The following is a 20,267-nucleotide window of genomic DNA, read 5'->3' as shown; positions in this document are numbered from 1 at the left end:
CACCCCCCAGAGTCAGCTCTGTGAGGGGTCCCAGTCGGGGCAGGAAAACAAATCCGGCTTTGGAATCGCCTCCCTCCCCTGATCCAGCATCAACACTGGGGGGTCAGGGACAGTGACCCACAGAACACGACACATTTACACAACCTCGCTGGTAAACAGAGAGAGTGGGGATCTGTACGCTCACAGAGAGAGACCGACCAAGACTAAAAGAAAGATTTTCACCCTGTTTAATCATTCAACAAAACAAACATGTAGGAGAACAAATAACCAGGAGCAGGGAAGGCTGAAGCAGCCAGCGTGTGCGCACAGGCACCGTCCAGGATTACAGGCATCCTGGAGCACACAAACACCAGGGCTGCTGCGTGTATTTATTTAAAGGCTCAGTGCAAACAAACAGGGTCAGCACTATTGGTTCCTGCCGTTACGAAATGCTGCTAGAAGATAACAAGTGACTCTGGAATAAAAAAATCGATCAGAGCTGTCCAAACTAAAAAACACAAAGCTCTTAAAAGAACGAGAATACGTAAGTCTGTTAAATCAGAGTTCACACCCCTTCGGGAGTTTGTGTTCAGTAGGGATGTTATACATCTTTTGATTTTGCATCTTGCTTGGACAAAAAAAAAAAAAAAAAAGCTACCTACAAGCGCCATACAGCTCTGGTGTATTGGGTAAGTCACTGGTTAATTGGAAATACAGTGGGATGACTCCAGCCCTCCCCAACAACCGAAAGAGATACCAGAAAAGTGCAGTTGTTGAGTTTTGCTGTTCATTCAGAGAGGTGCAGGACAGTCCACAGCCATTTTAAAAGAACAGGACACGTTGTTTATTTAATTGTATTTATTCATTAAAAAGGTTACATTGCTTAAAAAGGTTTGTGGAATGAAATAACTTGCTCGGAATGGGGTTTCCAAGGTTACAGAGCTTGTAGAAGGCTCTGCATTCCGTTTGGGAGGAATGTTCCGTTTGTTCGATTAGGACAAGCTTTAGGAAGCCAGCGGACGACGGTGTCGATGAATGTCAGGAAGAGCGGCTTTGCGTGTGGATCAGGTGCTGCGATTCAAACGAAGTCTCTGAATTAAATAAAAGCAACATGGTTTGAAGCAAGGACTCCTGCAATGGAAACAAATACAAAAAGTATAATTTCATTTAGTGTGACTTCTGAATATCCAGCATGTTACCAAAGGAGTCAACGCAGCTGGGAGAGAGACAATGGCACGGTGGCTCTATTCTCAGATTCTTTAGCTACCATGGCTTACCCTGCAGCAGTATGAATCCACACACATGCTGGCAATCCACTGCAGTAGCGCGATGCTACCCTATCAGCACAAGGCAGAGTGCAGCAGCACCAGTGGCTCTGTGAATGCTCTCTGCAATGCTAGAGTTTCTTCAGGGTAATGCACTGGGATTACGATGGGATATCCCGTACAAGAGGCTGCTAATCGCCTAAATGTTGGGCTTGTCTTTCAAAGCGTACTAGAATTATATTGCTCACCTCGATTCCACCTTAAGGACAGTCCTCTGAAAAATAAGAGAAATTTAAATTACATTAGGTATGTAAAAGACAGTATTTGATATGACGACTGTCATTTGAAATCGTCACAACACACACGTGTGAAAAGCAGCAAGCACTAACCTATACTGAAAGTAAACTCAAGTCAGCAGGCTCGGGATCCTCAGGATTAGTTTAGAGGCGTTATCTTTCTTGTACTACGATTGAGGTCTCTGCCTCGTCTCATCTGGTCTGACCAGCAGGGGGCGCTGTGGTACGACGAGGTGAACCAACCCCTGGTTGCTTTCCCTGAACCTACAAGTTCCCCTTGACTGTGAACTGCCGACAACGTTAATACCAGCTTATCTGAGGGGGGCTGCGTTTACCTGCGGCGAGTGGAATCACAATGGAATCCTCTGGTAAGCCCTGGGCCAGCGAGAACGCTTTGAATTTCTCCATCAGCTCTGCTCTGAGCTTCTGCTTCCTTCCTGTAAAACATGAGAGAGAGAGAGAGAGAGAGAGAGAGAGAGAGAGAGAGAGAGAGAGAGAGAGAGAGAGAGAGAGAGAGAGAGAGAGAGAGAGAGAGAGAGAGAGAGAGAGAGAGAGAGTTACAATATTTCCCAATTTAAAAATAATTAAAATCTATTACACAAACTATTTTTTTTTGCTGCACCTACCATACATGGCCACCTGTGTGTTCCCTGTCGGATTGCTTTTGAGGACCAGAGCGTACTCGTCGTAGTTGGTGTCCACTATTGTGATGTCTTTCAATGCATTTGACCCTGGAGATCACAAAACGCTCATTAAACTGGCCTCACTTAATCCATCTTCCCAGTCCCTGGACGCTAACCACCAAGCTCCGCATCCGACCCCGCCCCTAACCACCAAGCCCCGCCCCCACCCCCAGGAGTTCCACTTACTTGTGCTGAAGTACTTGAAATGACCTGGCGTGTCTGTCTTCTCATACAGGAAAGTTACACTGTGACAACCAGAAGACCTGATTACAAAAACACAAACAACCTTTTTAAAAGCCTGCAGTAAAACAGCCGGCCCCAGTGTGCTGCAGGGATTGCACCGCAGAGAGACACTCACTTGAGTTGCCACATGGTCACGTTGACACTGCCAGTCTCCGTGGGGACCAGCACACCCACACTGATCTTGAGGCTGTCCCGGTACTGCCTGAACCAATCCGAGTTGTAGGCAAATCCGACCCGGTGCCACTTTCCTGCAAACTGGACACGGACATGACGGCTCAGCACCGCGCCAAATCAATACAAAACTGACACCGTTTTGTTTAAATTTGTATTTATTTATTTATTTATTTAATTATAGCCTAAATATTAAATAAAACGTTATATAAATGAGGTTTTTTTTTTTAATCACACCTTTTAGTGGTGTATATATATATATATATATATATATATATATATATATATATATATATATATAAACACACGGACATCAATTATATAACGTTGTATTTAATATTTCAAAGCAGCACCTAGGAAGCTGTGTATTCGCGTTACCCTACAAATCACACCGCTGAACTGAGCGTGTAGCAGATGCGCAGCCACAATGTAACGCACGCCAGAATAATATTGTGACACGGTGTTACACAATGTAACGCACGCCAGAATAATATTGTGACACGGTGTTAGACAATGTAACGCACGCCAGAATAATATTGTTACATGGTGTCATTTACATCGCGGCGGTTGCTTTTTTAAAATGCTTCAACACCTTCACAAACCAAAACAAAATGTTGCTAATTTTCCACTGAAATTAGACTACATGGATTCTAGGTGTTTTGTAGCAGACCTTATTTTCACATTCAATGTATCTTACATTCATAAAGCGGTTTTGTTTTTGCATGGGTTTCCATTCCGACACTTTTAAACACTGAATCTGCATCCTCATACTTTTTATGACCAATAAGATGATCTGTTAATTGCGGTAAAGGAGGAGCGAAATACCATCATGTAAATGAGCGTTTCCAGTACGCCACCGATCGTGAATCAAATCCCAGCGACTCCGAAAGGCTTACAAATAAAACACATACAGATCACCCCACGCAAAGTCACGTTTTGCACTGAAACTCAACATTATAAAAGCTATGTCATTCTAACCGGCCGATACATTGGCAGAACTTACCCTTTGTAGGTCGAAGTCTTTCTGTGGAAGGATGTGCGCGCCCTCGGTTAAAACGCAAAGGGCTCCGAGAACCGTCAACAACACAACCTTCATTTCTGCAGCGTCAGACGTCTCTCTCCAAACCCAACGATGCCCTGCACGCGTTACTGCTGCTTTATAAAACAGCTGACAGTCGTGCTTTCAAACCCCGGCCCCCTCTCTCATGCTATTAAACCCCGCCCCCTCTCCCATGCTATTAAACCACGCCCCCTCTCCCATGCTATTAAACCACGCCCCCTCTCTCCCATGCTATTAAACCACGCCCCCTCTCTCATGCTATTAAACCCCGCCCCCTCTCTCATGCTATTAAACCACGCCCCCTCCCAGTCAGTACCGACACAGTGCGTGCTGGTTTCTATAGCTCATGACCTGCACCCTGGGGAGCAGCGTGGAGTGCCAGTGGGTGCGTTCACGACACGCAGACTTTCGTCATTCTCACAGAATCGGAGCAAGTAGCCAATGAATTTTCAGAATCTGCGCAGACTTAGCAAAGTCTACCTCTCGTGAACGCACCCAGTGTTTTAAGACAGGAAGTGATGCAATCATGCATTTTCCCCCCCCCCCCCCAAGTCAATTCCATCACATTGTGCAAAGTGGCCATCGTTTGAGAAGCGAGCGAGTGCAGAATGACAGCTTTAAAAACCTTCCCCCTCCCACGCGGACACGGCCGGAATAAAGGCATTGGCACCTCAAGCTAGTTCATTCCATTCTGCAGCGGCAGAAACGGAAAGGAATTCACAGTGATAATAATACAAATAAGAGCGAGATGTGGGAATGCTCTGTGCTTGTAGGACTGAGGCTGTTAAAACTGCAACGCTAATGAAGTTCCTACCTTCCTCTCTGTTTGCACACTGAAGTGGTGTGAACACACACACTGCCAATTTCAAACTGATACTGGATGCCCTGGGGGCTGGGATGCTGTTTTTCAGAGCTGTGGTGCACTAAGGGCTGTCAATTAGGATGGTTTATACGCTTGTGTGGCAGGTGTCACCCTTAATGTGTTAACAGAGGACAGGGAGGGGAATAAGAAGTGACTTCAGTGTTTGTGAAGGACTGGAAGACCAAGGAGGAGATGGGAGTGGAAAATCGGAGATGGACAACCATAGTGAAAACAAACACAAAAAAAAACACACAAGCCCAAACATCTGCTCTTCCATGACAAGCAGGTTTATTTGCTAATTAAAAAGTTTAGAGATCACAGTATATATTATTCTTACAGTTTGATTTTCCTTAAGACGGTTACAATCACAGATATTAATGTTACGCCTTTATCCACTGAGGGGAGTTTCATTTACATACAGTGCACTGCACAGCTGAATCGCAGCCTGTGCCAAACATGATCCTCTTATCTGTCTGCTACAATATGCAAGCATGGGCGAGGTTTTAAAAACAAACTACAACAATCTTCATCTCTGAATTCAGGAGTAGCAGCTCCTTCCAGTACTGGAAGGGCGGTCTTGCATTGACAGAGCAGAGCAGCTTTTGACCTGAGTGGTGGAGGCTATGCAAAGACCCAGACAGCCCACTGGACCCAAGCCACCTCCTTTACCCACACTGTGACCACATCATAACCAATCATTCAGTCTGTGGACTTACTCCATGCCTGGTACACGGAGTTAACCGCAGCACAAAAAGGACTAGATCCCATCGACCAAGCAGTTATGGAGCTGGTATGCCTTTTTGGCTTGTGAATTAATACAATCACTGTATTATTATTAGTGTTAGTTTTAGCCCAGGAAGAGGATATTACTTTGCCCGCTCTGTTCAGCAGTTGTGGTAAAGATCTCCTTCGCTGTGTACACAGGGGTAGGATCGTATTGTCCTGTCAGTAACACTGGCCCGTGCGTGCGACCCCAGGGCTAGGAGGAACCTCTGAAGTGCTCCTCGATTTGTTCCAGAGATTTCCCCTTCGTTTCGGGAACAAAGAACGCGGTGAACAGGACGTTTAGAACACAGAACCCAGAGAACAGCCAGAAGGTTCCGGAATTAGCAAGGAGATTCTAGAGAGGGAAATGAATGGAACACAGGGGTTAGGAGTCAGTGGAATACATGGGGGTCTACTGGAATGATCTCAACACCTTGAATTGCAGAAACCCACAGAAAGAGGACTTTGTTTCCTTTTTTGTTTTTGGAGCATTTTCGCTTGGTGCGTGGGGGGGGGGGGGGGGGGGGGGCCTTATTGCTTACCCGTAACTCACACACATGTATATTAGATCAGGGATGGAAATAAGACTCCTGTTGCATAGCAGCTGGATCCGTTCCCTGGTTTTGCTAGGAGTTTAACACATTAAATGCCCTTGTCCTCATTTGAGGACAGGCTACTTTGTAATTTTTATGGAGCATTTGTAACTTGCACCTACCTGTTATTTTAATGTTCTCTTTAACTATATCGTTCGGTTCTAAATAGGTTAATAAGACACACCTGCGCCTGTTACCTATACACCGTGCCTAATCAAGCTCGTAGTAAAACCTGGAATGGGTGAAACCGCTATGCAATAGGAGTTCCACCCCCGTTAAACACATTGCGGTTTCATTGGCTGCTTACCAGGAGATCATGAAACTCCTTGGTGATGATGAAGGCAGAGCCCCAGTTGGTCAGCACACACGCCCCGCTGGCGAAGCCTCGAGATTTAGCTGGGAAGATCTCAGACATCACCAGCCAAGGGATGGGACCCCACCCCAGTGCAAAACCTAGAAGAGCAAACACAGGACCTGCACACCTCTGAACACACACATACACATACAAACAAACAATACAGGAGCAATCACAGAGCAGGGGGGGGGGGCAAATCACAGAGCTGAAGAGCCTCGAAGGGGCTTCTTGCTTTCATTCCACCCGACTTCTCAACGACTTCACTCAACTGATTATTCTCTTAATTGGTCAACACTAACATTTTCTTCCAGGTCTTTAGCCATTGCTGATTTAAAGATACCCAGAAAACCTGCAGGATTGTGGCTCTTCAGGACCAGGGTTGGCCCCCCTGTTACCGATGTTACATACAGGGCACGGTTATTACAAAGGAGCTGCTTCATGCAAGCCCACAGGTGGTCTTTCTGGATGTCCTTGAGTGGGGTATCCACTGCATCATACATTATTAGACTGCATTATATGGAGATCTCACTTGTAACACACAGCCCTGTGTCTGCCTTCATTATCAGGGATTCTTACCTGCTATAAACATGCCCATACTGCCCAGGGCAAGCCAGGCAAGGGCTCCCTCTGTTGAGCCACCAGGACTTGGGGTGGTAAAGAGATAAAGACTGTGGATAGATGAGTTGCTGGGGTCTGCAGCGGTGAGTTTGAAGTAGACTCCGAAGACCCCTGTACTGATCGCCATGGTGACCCCTGCGAAGAGAGACATGAAATAACGCCCAGGACTTCACACACTGCGATCACGAGAAAACCATTCTGTAGACTTCCTGGCAGTAAGGCGTGCAAAGTTGTTTTAATCTAGTCAGGTACAAAATAAAACACCTGCCCGAATCTCTGTTTCTTTGAAAACGGAGACCTAATTAAAACAGCTGTGCACAACATGTTACATTTCCGGCATTATCTACGATCACTTTAATGAGCATTTATATCAGTTGTTAAAAAACAAAAAGACAAAAGAAAAAGATAAACCCGCGGGCGGCGCGTGACACTTAGGAAGGGAGAGAGATTCTCACCTGATATGATAAGCAAGACTTTCCTCCCAGCCCTGTCCATGATCAGAGCTGCCACTGCGGTCAGGGACACCTGAACGGCAGCTACGATGACTGTAGCCACACTGCTGTTCTGCAAGCAGAGAAGCACAGGAAAGGAAAGGAGAGAGACACACATCACCTTGATGTTACACAACGAAAAACAAAGACAGCGCTGAAGAGGACCTGAAATATGTAACTTAGTTGTTTGGTGCTAGTTTTGTAAAACTAACTGGTGTTAATTAAAGACTGGAGTAAATGCTTTGAAAAGATCCAGACTTATTTTTGTTCTTTGAATGGCACTGTTCAAAAAACTTTTTGGGCAGGTTTTCAGCGATTCTACCTTAAAGTTTGCTTCTTCAAAGATCGTCTGGGCGTAAAACATTATGGCATTGATTCCTGTCATCTGCTGCAGAAACATCAAGAGCACCCCGATAATGAAGGGCTTGTAGATCTCGGGCTTCTGCAGGTCCTGTAATTGGAGTCTGCTTCCCTAAAAAAAAAAGATAGTCCAAAGAATGGGATAAAAGAAGACTCAGGTTTACGATCTCGAGCTCTGCTCTTTTTAACCCTGTCAGGGCTGAATTGTTTTTGTCGAGCTGAAGAATAAACTCCTTCATTGAGCATGCATGAGAATGGGACTGGAGTGTTTTTACATATATTTCTCCACTACCTCAGACTGGGACCGCGAGGTTCCAACGTGATTTCCGACAGCATACGTTGATACGACAGCATAAAGGGTATAACTGTAATTAAGAACTTCATTTTAAAGTAGAGACTCAGGCTAACTTTATCTACAGCACTTAGGATTTTATGAATTTCAAGAGCGCCTCCTGTGGGTGCATTTCGTAACTGTGGTTTTTGAACCTCCCCAGCCTCACCCGCTCCGCAGAGCTGTCCTCAATCTGCCTGCACTCCCACTCGTGGTCCACCTCGGGGCCCCTGAGGAAGCGCAGGGCCACGCATGCCTCCGCGCGCCGGTTCTGTGTCAGCAGGTACCTGGGGGTCTCCGGCATGAAACACATGAGCACCAGCATGAGAGCGGGGGGCAGGGAGCAGACCACCGCCAGCCAGCGCCAGTCCAGAACCAGACCTGGGGAGAGGAAACCAAGACACACGCCAGGGGTGAGAACCCACAGCACTGCCAACCAGCCAGCATCACTACTGAACCAGACCTGGGGAGAGGAAACCAAGACACACGCCAGGGGTGAGAACCCACAGCACTGCCAACCAGCCAGCATCACTACTGAACCAGACCTGGGGACAGGAAACCAAGACACACGCCAGGGGTGAGAACCCACAGCACTGCCAACCAGCCAGCATCACTACTGAACCAGACCTGGGGACAGGAAACCAAGACACGCGCCAAGGAGTGAGAACCCACATGTCGCCGTTACCTGCTATGTACGCCCCCATTATGCCCGTCACCACCATGAGCTGCACACAGGACCCCAGCGTCCCTCGAACTCGGGTATGAGCCGTCTCCGAAATATACAGCTGCAAGATCCAGAGGAGAGAGGAGCTTTTCAGGGGTTTAACTTAACATTAAATCAAGCTCTATAATACCAGCACGATGACAGACAGGAGAACCAGTAAGTGGCTTTGCAATTTCACAAATGGACTGCAGGTGTTAACTTGTACGATTCATTGATTAAAAACGCCTAGGTGATCAGGAGATGTGAAAATAACGGTATCAGACATTGTGACCGCCCGACTGTTCCTTCACAGCTGAGAAACTCCAGAGGTTTGATCACAATTGGCCGAGCGGTTCTCAAGATCTCAACCACTTACAGGCACGACCAGGGAGGTCACGCCACTAGCCAGTCCGGTCAGCACGCGCCCCAAATACAGCATCCAGATGCTCTGTGCAGAGATGATGATGGTGAAGCCGAAGATGAAGGGGATGGAACACATCATCAAGCTCAGCTTTCGGCCGATCTTATCCACCAACCAGCCCCCGATAACACCTCCCAGGGCAGCCCCGAGAGTGACAACAGACTGGGGGACAGAAGAAGGAAAGTTAGTCGTGCTTAGCCCTTTTCATGTTTGCGACTTTTAGGGAACTGCGATGCTCACCCCAAACCAGGAGGCCTCTTCGTTCCCCAGTCTCAGATTGGGGTCGCTGATTCTCTGCAGGTCAGGGATGGCTGGGGAGCTGTATCCCAGGACAAACCCAAAACTAAGAGGCCCCAGGACAGCGGCAAAGGTGGCCAGGTACAGCTTCCCATTCTGCACCTTGCTGTAAAACACAAAAAGGGGGGAAATACAAAAACTATATGGTATTGAAAAAAAAAAAAAGTGGGAAGCAACAGGATTGTGGTTGCAATAACATCTGGAATAAAATAGCTATTTTGTAATATATATAATTTTTTTTATCAGAACAGGACAAGTGATAACCATAGCTTAGGGCTTTAGCCAACAAGCTATTAGTTTGGTTATTGAGAAAATTGTGCTAAGGAGGCTTCTTACCAAAATGATAACCCGGCTGGAATCAATGTAAAAGGTAACTACAGAGGTGGCAATCTGTGTGTGCAAAATGAACCTTGAGCTGTATTTTAACAAGCATTCGTTTCCATCTGGCAGCTTCTGTTCTCCCATTAACACCCATTGAACGTGACAATGACTCAATTAACTTCAAACTGCGTGAAAGCTTTTGCAGCGGCTGTTTGGTGAACATCGCAAAGCAAAAAGCAATGACACTGGTTTAGCCTTTTCAATACCATGTCAATAAAAACAACACGTCACCTGTTATTCTATGCAAATGTTGCTGTAATTGTTTTTAATGTACTATATTAATAACACCCGTGCTACCTTTTAACAAGTTGAACTTTTAAGTAATGAAGTCTATGGTAAAGCCGAACTGTGGGCTGTCACTGACATCGTCAGTAGTTCCTCAAAAAAACAGGTTCTAACATGTTTTTAATGCTTACTCGAGGTAGTTCTGTTCTTCCGAATCGTTTTGTGCATCCAGGAGGTTAACCGAACCGTCCACTGCACCTAGCAGAGGCTTCGACTCTTCGGAGGAGTCCATCTGGACACATAAACCGCGGACACCCGGGGGAAAATGAAATAGAAATTTAAGAAAAAAATATATATAATAATGAAAGATGCAATAATATCACTGTTCGCAGCATTCCGTATTCGTCCAATCACATTAATGCACGATCACAAAATATGCACACACACACAATCATTTATATGCCTGGAATGTTGCAAAGCTGCGTTTTAAAAAATCACAAGCAAGTTGAAAAAAAAAAAAAAAAACACTACACTCGTTTCACGTGATGGTCACTTGTTCTGTTTTTTCTTTTTTTTTTTTTTTACCACTAAACCGGTACAGCTCGTACGGTAAATGCAAAACAACCAAACTGAATGGTAATGTTCGCGTTTATTTTATTTACAATTGCATTGCTCTGAAACCTCGTTTTACCTTCAGTTCCTCTTGATGAATCAGGGATTTTATTTTGTGATCGTCACCAGATATACAGATCAATAATTGAACACACAGAGGAAATGCTATAAACAAAACCTAGCTGGACGCAATGCATTCTGGAGGTTGTAGTTTTTTCAAGTGTTTTAGTCCTTTCCAAAGGGATCCTTCTCCGTGGTTGTTTTGGGCTTTGTAGAATATATTTCATGAGAAACCAAATGCGGTGTATATATATAGTTTTTAATGTTTACTTTTCATATTTGTAACCTCGAACAAATTTGACGTTTTTGCCACTGTTCAAACTATAGAAAAGCTAGTCTTGCTTTCTGGGAGTTTCTTAACCTCACGGCTGAAAGAAAAAAAGTGAAATGTTATTAATTATTTTATACATATTTATTCCCCTGTGCAATTCGTTTTAATACCAAATTAAAACAACTTAGCGTTTCTTTTTACAGACCTAAAGAAATTGAGGTTAAAAAAACGTGCAAGACACAAACGGTTTATATAAATGGTGCCTACTGAATTATTATATTTTGTACAGCAAAAACAGCAACTTTTTATTGCCGTTTTCAGAACATGTGTTTTTTCCTCTGAATCCTACGTTCACATCAGTGCCATTGCACCAAACCCGCCGCCTCCCTCCGCTCCGCGATGCCTGCCTGCCGACTTCCTTCTGCTCGCTTCCTGTCACCGTCTGCGGCGGATTCAGAGGAGAGGTGACCGCGTCATAGTAACCAGCAAATAAAAATAAATAATAATAATAATAATAAAAAAACAGCCTAACATTTAAAAACAGCGTTTTTATTTCCCTCCTTAGGATATTACTTCAGACATTTTAAAGAAGGCCTTTGGTGGGACATCGCAGATTCAGTCCCACCGAGCTCGATTTTTGCCTCTGGCCGAGTAGGGTAGGCGGGTGAAACCGAACAAAACTCCGTGTTTTTTTTTTTTTCTCTCATTTTTGTATTTATACGGGAAGATGCAGGCTTTAGAAAACTATCTTACTTAGTTTATGTGTTTAATATATGTATGTTTTAACCCTTGCGCTTAATAATTGGTGGTTTCAAAACATATTCGATTTTAGTTTACATGCAGTAAAACAAACCTTACCGCAGCAGGATATTTTAACTTCACAATGTTTTCTTTAAATACAAGTTCGTTGAAAAGTTGAGTCTTGAACGCACCCCATGTAAAATCATATTTAGGGCGGTTGCTGTTCTCTGCAGACCGGCTTCTACGGGAAATGGTAAGTTCAGGAAGATATGATAATTTTGTTCTGATTAACAGTACGTTACGAATGCTACACATGTATTATCATTCACGGTAGCGTACACACCGAGCTAACCATTTTCTACAGATGTGGTTAATTACATTTTGGTAGCGTTTTGAGTGTGTGTGTATAATATATAATATCATTTCAGCTGTAGAGGGACTAGATTTGTTTTCTACACCTGTATGTAGACGCTGGATATTGATGTGTTTTACACTCATTTTTCATTAATGAGTTAATTTTATGTGTGAGTGTGTTAGATGTTTAGATTTTTTTTAAACATGCAGAAGAATTATATAAAGTGTAATTTGACTGGTGGAGTTTGGAAAGAAATTACATTATTTTACATATAAACATTTCCTTATTTATCTTACCCAGTGCACAAAAAAAAAACAATAGGATTGTGGTTGCAATAACATCTGAAAAAAAGAAGCTATTTATTTATTTATTTATTTATTTATTTATTTTTTACGTTGCCAAGGTAAACGCTCCCATGACCTCATGGAGAGAAAGCGCTTTGAAGCATGGCTCCAATCTGTTTCCACTTCCTTTCTCACCTTGACGGAGCCCCAGAAGAATGAGACCCTGGATCACCTGATCAGCCTGAGCGGGGCGGTGCAGCTCCGACACCTGTCCAACAACCTGGAGACTCTGCTCAAGAGGGACTTCCTCCGCCTCCTCCCCCTGGAGCTCACCTTCTACCTGCTCAGGTGGCTCGACCCCAAGACCTTGCTCACCTGCTGCCTGGTGTGCAAGCGCTGGAACAAGGTCATCGGCGCCTGCACGGAGGTATGGCAGGGAGCCTGCAAAGCGCTCGGCTGGCAGGTCGACGACTCCCTTCAGGACGCCATGCACTGGAAGAAGGTTTACATGAAGGCCAAGCTGAGGATGAGGCAGCTGGAGGAGCGAGAAGCCTTCGAGACCTCCTCTTTAATTGGGCACAGCGCCAGGGTGTATGCACTCTACTACAAGGATGGGCTGCTGTGCACAGGTAGGGCGCCGCTCTCCACGCCCAAGCGTTACGTTTTCCAGTGGTGGTACCGACGCCCTTGCTGTTAAAAAGCACCCAGCACGAACGCCAAAGCTGTGGTGCAGATGTTTCTGGCTTTGTTGGCTGTAAATAATTGCAGGGTTCTCTTTTAGTTTTGGGTTTAGAAGCAGATTTAAAAAACAAACAAACAAAAAAGGCGCTGTAAGGATAGCGACAGCATCGTATTAATTTAATCCTAGGGTTAGCCGTCATTGAATTCAGTTATTAAATTTGATGCTAGTGCTTTAGCTTTAATGAAAAGTATGACATTGGAACACGACAAAAAACGGGTGCATGTTTTTCGGATCGTAAATGCAATTTTTTTTTTTTTCTACGGTTTTTGATGCTTTAAATGTTAGTCCTTCCTGAAGTGGCAGCAATTTAGACAAGTTTCAAAATCGCTCCTGTCCATGTGAGTAACAGAGTACAGCTTTGAGGAGATGGTTGGTATTTAAGCTGGCAGATGAGTTCTGTATTATTATTATTGTTAGTGTTGTTGTGATTATTTTAACAGGCTCCGATGACTTGTCAGCGAAACTCTGGGATGTTTGCACTGGGCAGTGTATCTATGGCATTCAGACGCACACTTGTGCTGCAGTGAAGTTTGATGAACAGAAGCTAGTGACTGGATCCTTCGACAACACCATCGCCTGCTGGGAATGGAGCACGGGGGCCAAAATCCAGCAATTCCGGGGACACACTGGCGCGGGTAGGACTGCTAATAAAGTGAGACGCGCAGGGATGCCAGACTCCTGCTGCAGAGCAGTTTGAACCCTTCCGAGAGTCACTTAATTAGTCGCGCATCATAAGGTAAAGCATAGTGCAGTGTGCAGTGGAAGCCTGCTTTCCATCGGTGTGGTATAGACATGCTGCTTACTGCAGAGGAGTGTCAGTGCTTTAGCCCCACAAGTGTGATAGGAAACACAATATGAATCCCCTCCCGGCTACTTACTTTTACATTGAGGATGAGATGCAAAACCTGACCAGACAGCCGCGCTCAGCCGCTCGGGCAGTGTGAGTCAGATTCGTATTTGCATTGCATAGTTTATATGGATTTCATATTCTACATTGCTGTTCTGCATGATCATTATGAATTTTAAAGTGCATGTGATCGCTCTGGGGCAATTATTATGGATACCCCCCCCCAGCAATAATCATTAATGTGCTCCACTAGATGGCAATGTTTATTTCAGTGGACAATCCAGTCGATCACTATTCAAAATAAAAATAAATAAATCCGTGCTCAGAAATTCTGATTATGTATGTATTATTTTTTTGTGTAAAAATAATTGATCTCTTTTTGTGTGTGTGTGTGTGTGTGTGTGTGTGTGTGTGTGTGTGTGTGTCTGTGTGTGTGTGTGCAGTCTTTAGTGTAGATTACAATGACGAGCTGGATACCTTGGTCAGCGGCTCTGCAGATTTTACAGTGAAGGTCTGGTCCTTGTCTGCGGGGGCGTGCCTCAACACCCTGACTGGACACACCGAATGGGTGACAAAGGTACAGGAACTGAAACAGCAGCTTTACTGAGAGAAATACAGCAGCGCTTTACTGTGTCGCCTGCGTCTCTTGAGCATGCTTCTTGCAGGGATGGAAGTCAGACTCCTATTCCATAGCAGTTTCACCCATTCCAGGTTTTGCTACGAGCTTGATCAGCCGCAGTGTATGAGTAACAAGCTCAGGTGTGTCTGATTAAACTTGTAGGAAAACCAGGAATGGATCAAACTGCTCTGCAACGGGAGTCTTATTGCCATCCCTGTTTGCCGGTTCTGTGGGGCTGTTCAACCGAACATCCAGACAAGAAATAAGAAATGTTTAATAGGTTAATGTTTGCCAAGTGTTAAACCATTAGACTCCATCCCTGAATGATTAACCGTTATCAAAGACACGCACTGTGGTGTTTACACAGCAGGATGCGTGCGATGTGAGGTTATTTATTCTTTCACATGTAGTGTCATGCACATTAATGTTGTAGTATAAAAAAAAAAACCTCTCCACCTGCTTTATCAGAGATGTGAGACTCAAGAATCAATCGCACACGTAGCTATATTAAAAGTGTTTCTGCTTTACCTTCGGATTCACCTTTCCTTCTTCACACACTGTTTGGATCGTATGGTGTTTTGCATACAGTATATTGCATTACTAAAGTTAATGGTTTTCTTCTTTTCAATTTAGGTGGTTTTACAAAAGAGTGAGGTGGAATCAGTGATGCATAGTCCCGGGGACTATATTTTACTGAGTGCCGATAAATATGAAATCAAGGTAACTATGTAACTGTATCGTTTGCTGCTTTTGTATGAAGTCTTTGTAGGTGGACGTTACTCTCTGTAGTTACACAATACATCCACCAGAGGTCAGTGTTGAGCTAGCTGGAGTACAGCACAATGAAAACTCCCAATAATAAACTAAGTACAGGTACTGCATTAGAAAATCCTTCAGAATGATGTCTATTGTATTGCAGACCTATGCATTTCTTGATATGTTAATGCTTTATGAATATGGCTTAAAGGGAGCCTAAGTGTGAAGCTTATTGATAAAAAAAAATCTATTGGATTCATATTTACCACGCTTTCACATATGATGAATGTTTAAATAATGTGTTCACATTTGTGTTCCCAGTACTAGCAAGATATACCGGTCCAGTGAATAAGTGAATACGCTCCCCACCAGCAGCGCTCGTTTAAGGCTGGCACACACGAGAGAGCACAAACACTCTTGAATATGACCTGTCCTCGGTGACCCTCACATTGCACTGTGCCCCGGAGGATGCTTGGTTTTTGTTCCCAGCCGGCGTTGTTTTGTCTTTCAGATCTGGCCAATAGGAAGAGAAGTGAACTGCAAGTGCTTGAAGACCCTGTCGGTGTCTGAGGACCGCAGCGTGTGCCTGCAGCCCAGGCTCCAGTTCGACGGCAGATACATCGTGTGCAGCTCCGATCTCGGGTTGTACCAGTGGGACTTTGCCAGTTATGACATTCTTAGGTATAACTTGCCATTTTGTTGGCAGTGACGTATTTGTTTTTCCTATTGCTTTTATGGAATCAAAGTCTGCTTGTGCAATAATACATATAATAAATATATATATATATATATATATGTGTGTGTGTGGGACACAGCTACAGGTGAAGAAAGAGTACTGTAGTTTGCAGAGTTTAAGTGGTTTATCAGCAATGTTAAAACACCATCATTGTATGCAATACCACAGTCTTGACACCAGGGCATTTATAAACTAGCTTCTTCTTTTTCTACTTAAATCAAGTACCGGAACTCGGGCATTATGAGGTTCTGTACAGTCTTGATTTCATGCAAGCGCTTGCTTTGTGATCTGCTCACAAAACGTTTACTTTTTAATAATGAATTAACCTGGTGTTAACAGTTAGCTCGCTAAACCATTCATCTGGGCATGCTTTGAAAGGGTCCCCCCTCTCTGTGTATTTCAATAGCTGTGACGTCACAGTACATTGTGCTGTACTCACTGCTGTGTACTAATTGCATCTGTTTCTGTGATAGTAAACCAGCACAAGGAACGTTGTTGACGTGGTCGCATATAGCTGAACGGTAAGAGGTTTAAACATCTTAATCTAAATACAATTAGAATAATAATTTGTATGATCTTGTCCAGATTCATAAGCAATGTCCCATTTCTTCTGGTGCTTTGTAAAATAAATAACGAACCCACTGGGCCACTGATACAGAACCTTATTGACGTAAATCTTCTGCTCTGTCCAGTTAGACGTTGCTGTCATTCGACGCGCTACCTTTTTAAAAGGCGACCAGTGACATGGCTTAGAAACTCTTTTTACATTGAGCTGCCAAAGCTGTGAAATAGTTTTTCATTGTCCAGTATTGTTACTTTTATTCATACCATCATTTCGTTGTCAAAAAAAAAAACATAACACCAGTTCTCTACATTTTCCTTGCAATTTGGACTTCTGTGGCATAGTTCAATTAATCGGACAAGATGATAAAGATTGAGGGAAAGTCTGAGAGCGCAGTAGTAGCTACATTTTAGTGTTGAATGCTACTCCTCTGTCTTAATGGATAAACTTCCACACTTATGTACTGTATCTGTACCTAGCAGTATGCATATACCTGTCAGAATTTAACCCCACTACTTTCTGATCAACATTCATAGATTGAAATGTGTTCCAGGTCTTACGAGGAGATACATTAGCCACACCAATGCACAGTGGCTATCCTAATTCAATGTAAAACCTGGAAGTATTCTTGTAAGGCTCAAACTGCTATGCAGTAGGAGTCTGATTTCCATCCCTGAACGTAACCATGATTAGGTCGCTAGCCCTTTACATCCGCTTAGATCGGTTAATTCTTGCTGTGGAGCTGAGTGTTGGGTCCTTTTCATTAGGAAAGTACTGCATCATTCAGAAACACCCAAGTGTTGCGTTACCTACCCTGTAATCCAGGGCTTGATACACAAGCCAGAATAAGCTTCGTGCAATTCTGTTTTTTTCATTTGTATTTTTATTTAGGAAAGCCAGTTGGCTCAAAACTCTTAATTTGATTTTAGAGGACTAGAGAGTATTCATCTCATAATTAGCCTTATCTAACTTTTATATGAGCTTTGAATATTGTAGTACAAGGAAACAGTGGTTTGTGTTATATAATCCCTGCAAACGGGCATAGTTAGATCTCTGCAATATGGACTTGAAACAAATGCCTTGAATATAATTATTTTGTTTTGCAGGGTCATCAAAACTCAAGACTCTGCAAACCTGTCCTTGCTAAGTCTTGGAGAAGTGTTCGCCCTGCTGTTTGACAACCACTATCTGTACATAATGGACCTACGGACCGAACAAATAACAGGGCGCTGGCCTTTGCCCGCGTACAGGAAATCTAAAAGGGGCTCCAGCTTTCTCCCAGGGGTCACAGGGTGGCTTAACGGACTTGACGGCAGCAACGATGCTGGCTTGGTGTTTGCCACCAGCATGCCGGATCATAGCATTCACTTGGTGTTATGGAAGGAGAACGAGTGAAGCCGAAGAGAAGGAGCCCCACCGTATTTAGTGTAACTGGCGCTGCTTATTTTAAATCCATGCCCATGAAGTCCGACCAGCACTGCATGAACCAAAGGTTGGCACCTGAAGAATCTGCCATCCAGTGCACACGTAGCACCATCACACGCCCTGCTTTTTAAATACTACTACTACTACTACTAATAATAATAATACGAAAAAATAAATGCAAGCCGGCATGCTCAAAGACATTCTTTATTTTTTGTATTTATCGTCAATTTTTATTTCACTGTTTCAGTGGAGAACATTGAAAATCATGGAGCTTTTTTTTTTTTAAGGAGCTGCACTAAACAACTTTCTCGTTTTAATTAATTTTTGTTAGCATCTCTTTATTCGAATGACAGCTCTTCCCCTTTTTTTCTTTTAGAATCTCAAAAGAAGAAACGTAGACAAGAAAAAATGATGAATGTACCAGTAAACAATAGCCTTTCTTAGGAGCTTTGTAACTTGTCAAAACGCCACATCTTCTGATAATAATAATAATAATAATAATAATAATAATAATAATAACAGGTCCCCTCTTGCATTGGACTAGTGAGTTTCACAGGATTGTCAGCAGAGAATCGGACATCGTTGCTCAAGTATCTGATTGCGAAGACGTGGCGGTTTTGAAATGTTGCCTAGTTTTCTTAGTGTTTCGTACTATACTATAAGGCACAACTGTCCTCAACTAACACAGCTAAGAAATTACAGAATAATCATTAGATGATTCTTGTTGTTTTTACTGTTATTATTAATGATGATGTCTGAACTAAACGTTTTGCTGCAGTGTAAAGTTTGCACATTTACCCTTTCTGCTAAACTGTTAATTTCAAACTAGCAATGCAAGTAGGAGCCCTTAAGCAATGCTATTATTATTGTTATTATTATTATTATTATTATTATTATTATTATTATTATTATTATTATTATTATTATTATTTATTGCTAGGAAGCAAACTGTAGCAAAACGTTGCCCGAATCGGATTCCTTTGAGTCTAGTTCTGGGTTTTTAACATGTCGGTGTTCTCTATGAACTTCAGATAATTCAGCTGCTGTTGTTTTCAAGTTACCCTAAATGAGAAGGCGAAATGATAAACATTCATAAAGTTGTGTTTTCTTTCAGAACAATAATCATGTTTAATTAATTTAGGGTTTTTAAATGCCAAATCTCACTCTCTCTCTCTCTCTCTCTCTCTCTCTACACACATATATAATTTCAGGCAGAATTATTATTATTCTATTCCCTCTGAATGTATTCACTTGCTGTCTGTGTTTCTCTTCCCTAACTTCAATTCTGTGACATGGACGCTCATTTCTGCTCCACTTGCTTTTCTGAGTGTCTTTATTTTTACACTATATTTCAATATAAAAAGAAATGCTTGATCCACCTTCCTCGATGTGATTCATTTTTCCAACCCATCTCGCCCAGAAATGCCAAACGTCATTTCAACAGAGCCCAATTCTGCTATAATGACACATACAGTTACATTGTAGTAACCGTCCACAATTTGCACAAAATTCTCAATCGCATTTTTAAGGGAAAACTACAGGTGTAGACAAAAGAACCCTTGAATGAAGTTACATCATAACCCCTTTTCTGGGTCACTGGTCAATGTTTCAGCAACCAAAGATGTATATGTTGCAGTTCAGTTGTTTATGAAACAAAGCTTCCCTATCGAAGGTGTATCCTTTGCCATTCTTTTTTTAGACCTTTACCCTCTGTCTGCCTGCCAAACGTTTAGATAAAGTGCGGTAGAACATAAGAAAAAAAAACGCCAGAGCTGAACCAAGGCATCAACAGTTATTATTCTCAGCACACTACTGCAGAAAAGGTTGCTGCAAGTGTTGCAGTAAATAGTGTTTATGTTCAAAATCACCCCCGTAGAAGGGGTTGCAGTTGCAATTCGGGATGTTCAGATGGAAGAATTTAAACGTTTTTATACGCACGGCCATGCATTCATAGTGGGATACCTAACTCATCTCCACATGCCGTTGCATTATTTGTATTTATTTATTTGAGATGTAGCCTTGCCAGTTTGATTGTTCTCCACCTAGAAGCATGGAAATAAACGGAATCAATTCAGCAGTGTTGGGGTGTTTACTTCAGTGAATTTTTTAAGGGTTTCACATATAGACCCTGTTCTTACAGCAGCAAGCAGGAAACACT

At 43.2% G+C, this 20,267-nt stretch overlaps 3 protein-coding genes across 6 annotated transcripts; 1 reads left to right on the top strand and 2 right to left on the bottom strand.

Moving 5' to 3' along the window:
- Nucleotides 1-819: 819 nt before the first annotated feature.
- On the bottom strand, nucleotides 820-3,799 carry LOC131697507 (prostaglandin-H2 D-isomerase-like). 2 transcript variants are annotated; one of them, XM_058986756.1, is made up of 7 exons: nucleotides 3,641-3,799; nucleotides 2,582-2,721; nucleotides 2,410-2,486; nucleotides 2,167-2,271; nucleotides 1,876-1,977; nucleotides 1,493-1,518; nucleotides 820-1,110 (listed from the first exon to the last, which is right to left on the bottom strand). In XM_058986756.1, exons 1-6 carry the CDS (start codon nucleotides 3,731-3,733, stop codon nucleotides 1,505-1,507), a joined length of 531 nt encoding a protein of 176 aa, XP_058842739.1. In that variant the 5' UTR covers nucleotides 3,734-3,799; the 3' UTR covers nucleotides 820-1,110; nucleotides 1,493-1,504. The 2 variants fall into 2 exon arrangements, with proteins under 2 accessions (XP_058842739.1, XP_058842740.1); XM_058986757.1 differs by having other exon boundaries at nucleotides 820-1,070.
- Nucleotides 3,800-4,825: 1,026 nt separating this feature from the next.
- Nucleotides 4,826-12,022, bottom strand: LOC117973924 (solute carrier family 2, facilitated glucose transporter member 8-like). 3 transcript variants are annotated; one of them, XM_034927564.2, is made up of 11 exons: nucleotides 11,901-12,022; nucleotides 10,291-10,391; nucleotides 9,437-9,599; nucleotides 9,152-9,358; nucleotides 8,758-8,857; nucleotides 8,242-8,453; nucleotides 7,704-7,853; nucleotides 7,346-7,454; nucleotides 6,849-7,025; nucleotides 6,225-6,370; nucleotides 4,826-5,679 (listed from the first exon to the last, which is right to left on the bottom strand). In XM_034927564.2, exons 2-11 carry the CDS (start codon nucleotides 10,389-10,391, stop codon nucleotides 5,539-5,541), a joined length of 1,506 nt encoding a protein of 501 aa, XP_034783455.1. In that variant the 5' UTR covers nucleotides 11,901-12,022; the 3' UTR covers nucleotides 4,826-5,538. The 3 variants fall into 3 exon arrangements, with proteins under 3 accessions (XP_034783455.1, XP_058842738.1, XP_034783456.1); XM_058986755.1 differs by lacking the exon at nucleotides 11,901-12,022 and adding an exon at nucleotides 11,392-11,512; XM_034927565.2 differs by lacking the exon at nucleotides 11,901-12,022 and adding an exon at nucleotides 10,791-11,259.
- On the top strand, nucleotides 11,902-19,488 carry LOC117973925 (F-box/WD repeat-containing protein 2). The gene is made up of 8 exons (XM_034927566.2): nucleotides 11,902-12,036; nucleotides 12,542-13,051; nucleotides 13,605-13,799; nucleotides 14,455-14,588; nucleotides 15,264-15,350; nucleotides 15,898-16,067; nucleotides 16,596-16,643; nucleotides 17,791-19,488. The coding sequence occupies exons 2-8, from the start codon at nucleotides 12,562-12,564 to the stop codon at nucleotides 18,077-18,079; spliced, it is 1,413 nt and encodes a 470-aa protein (XP_034783457.1). The 5' UTR covers nucleotides 11,902-12,036; nucleotides 12,542-12,561; the 3' UTR covers nucleotides 18,080-19,488.
- The last annotated feature ends 779 nt before the right edge of the window (nucleotides 19,489-20,267 follow it).

This window comes from Acipenser ruthenus, chromosome 15, assembly GCF_902713425.1.
Source record: "Acipenser ruthenus chromosome 15, fAciRut3.2 maternal haplotype, whole genome shotgun sequence".
Taxonomy (NCBI): Eukaryota; Metazoa; Chordata; class Actinopteri; order Acipenseriformes; family Acipenseridae; genus Acipenser; species Acipenser ruthenus.
The sequence above is the reverse complement of the archived record's forward strand: the minus strand, read 5'-3'. Positions and strand labels throughout refer to the sequence as shown.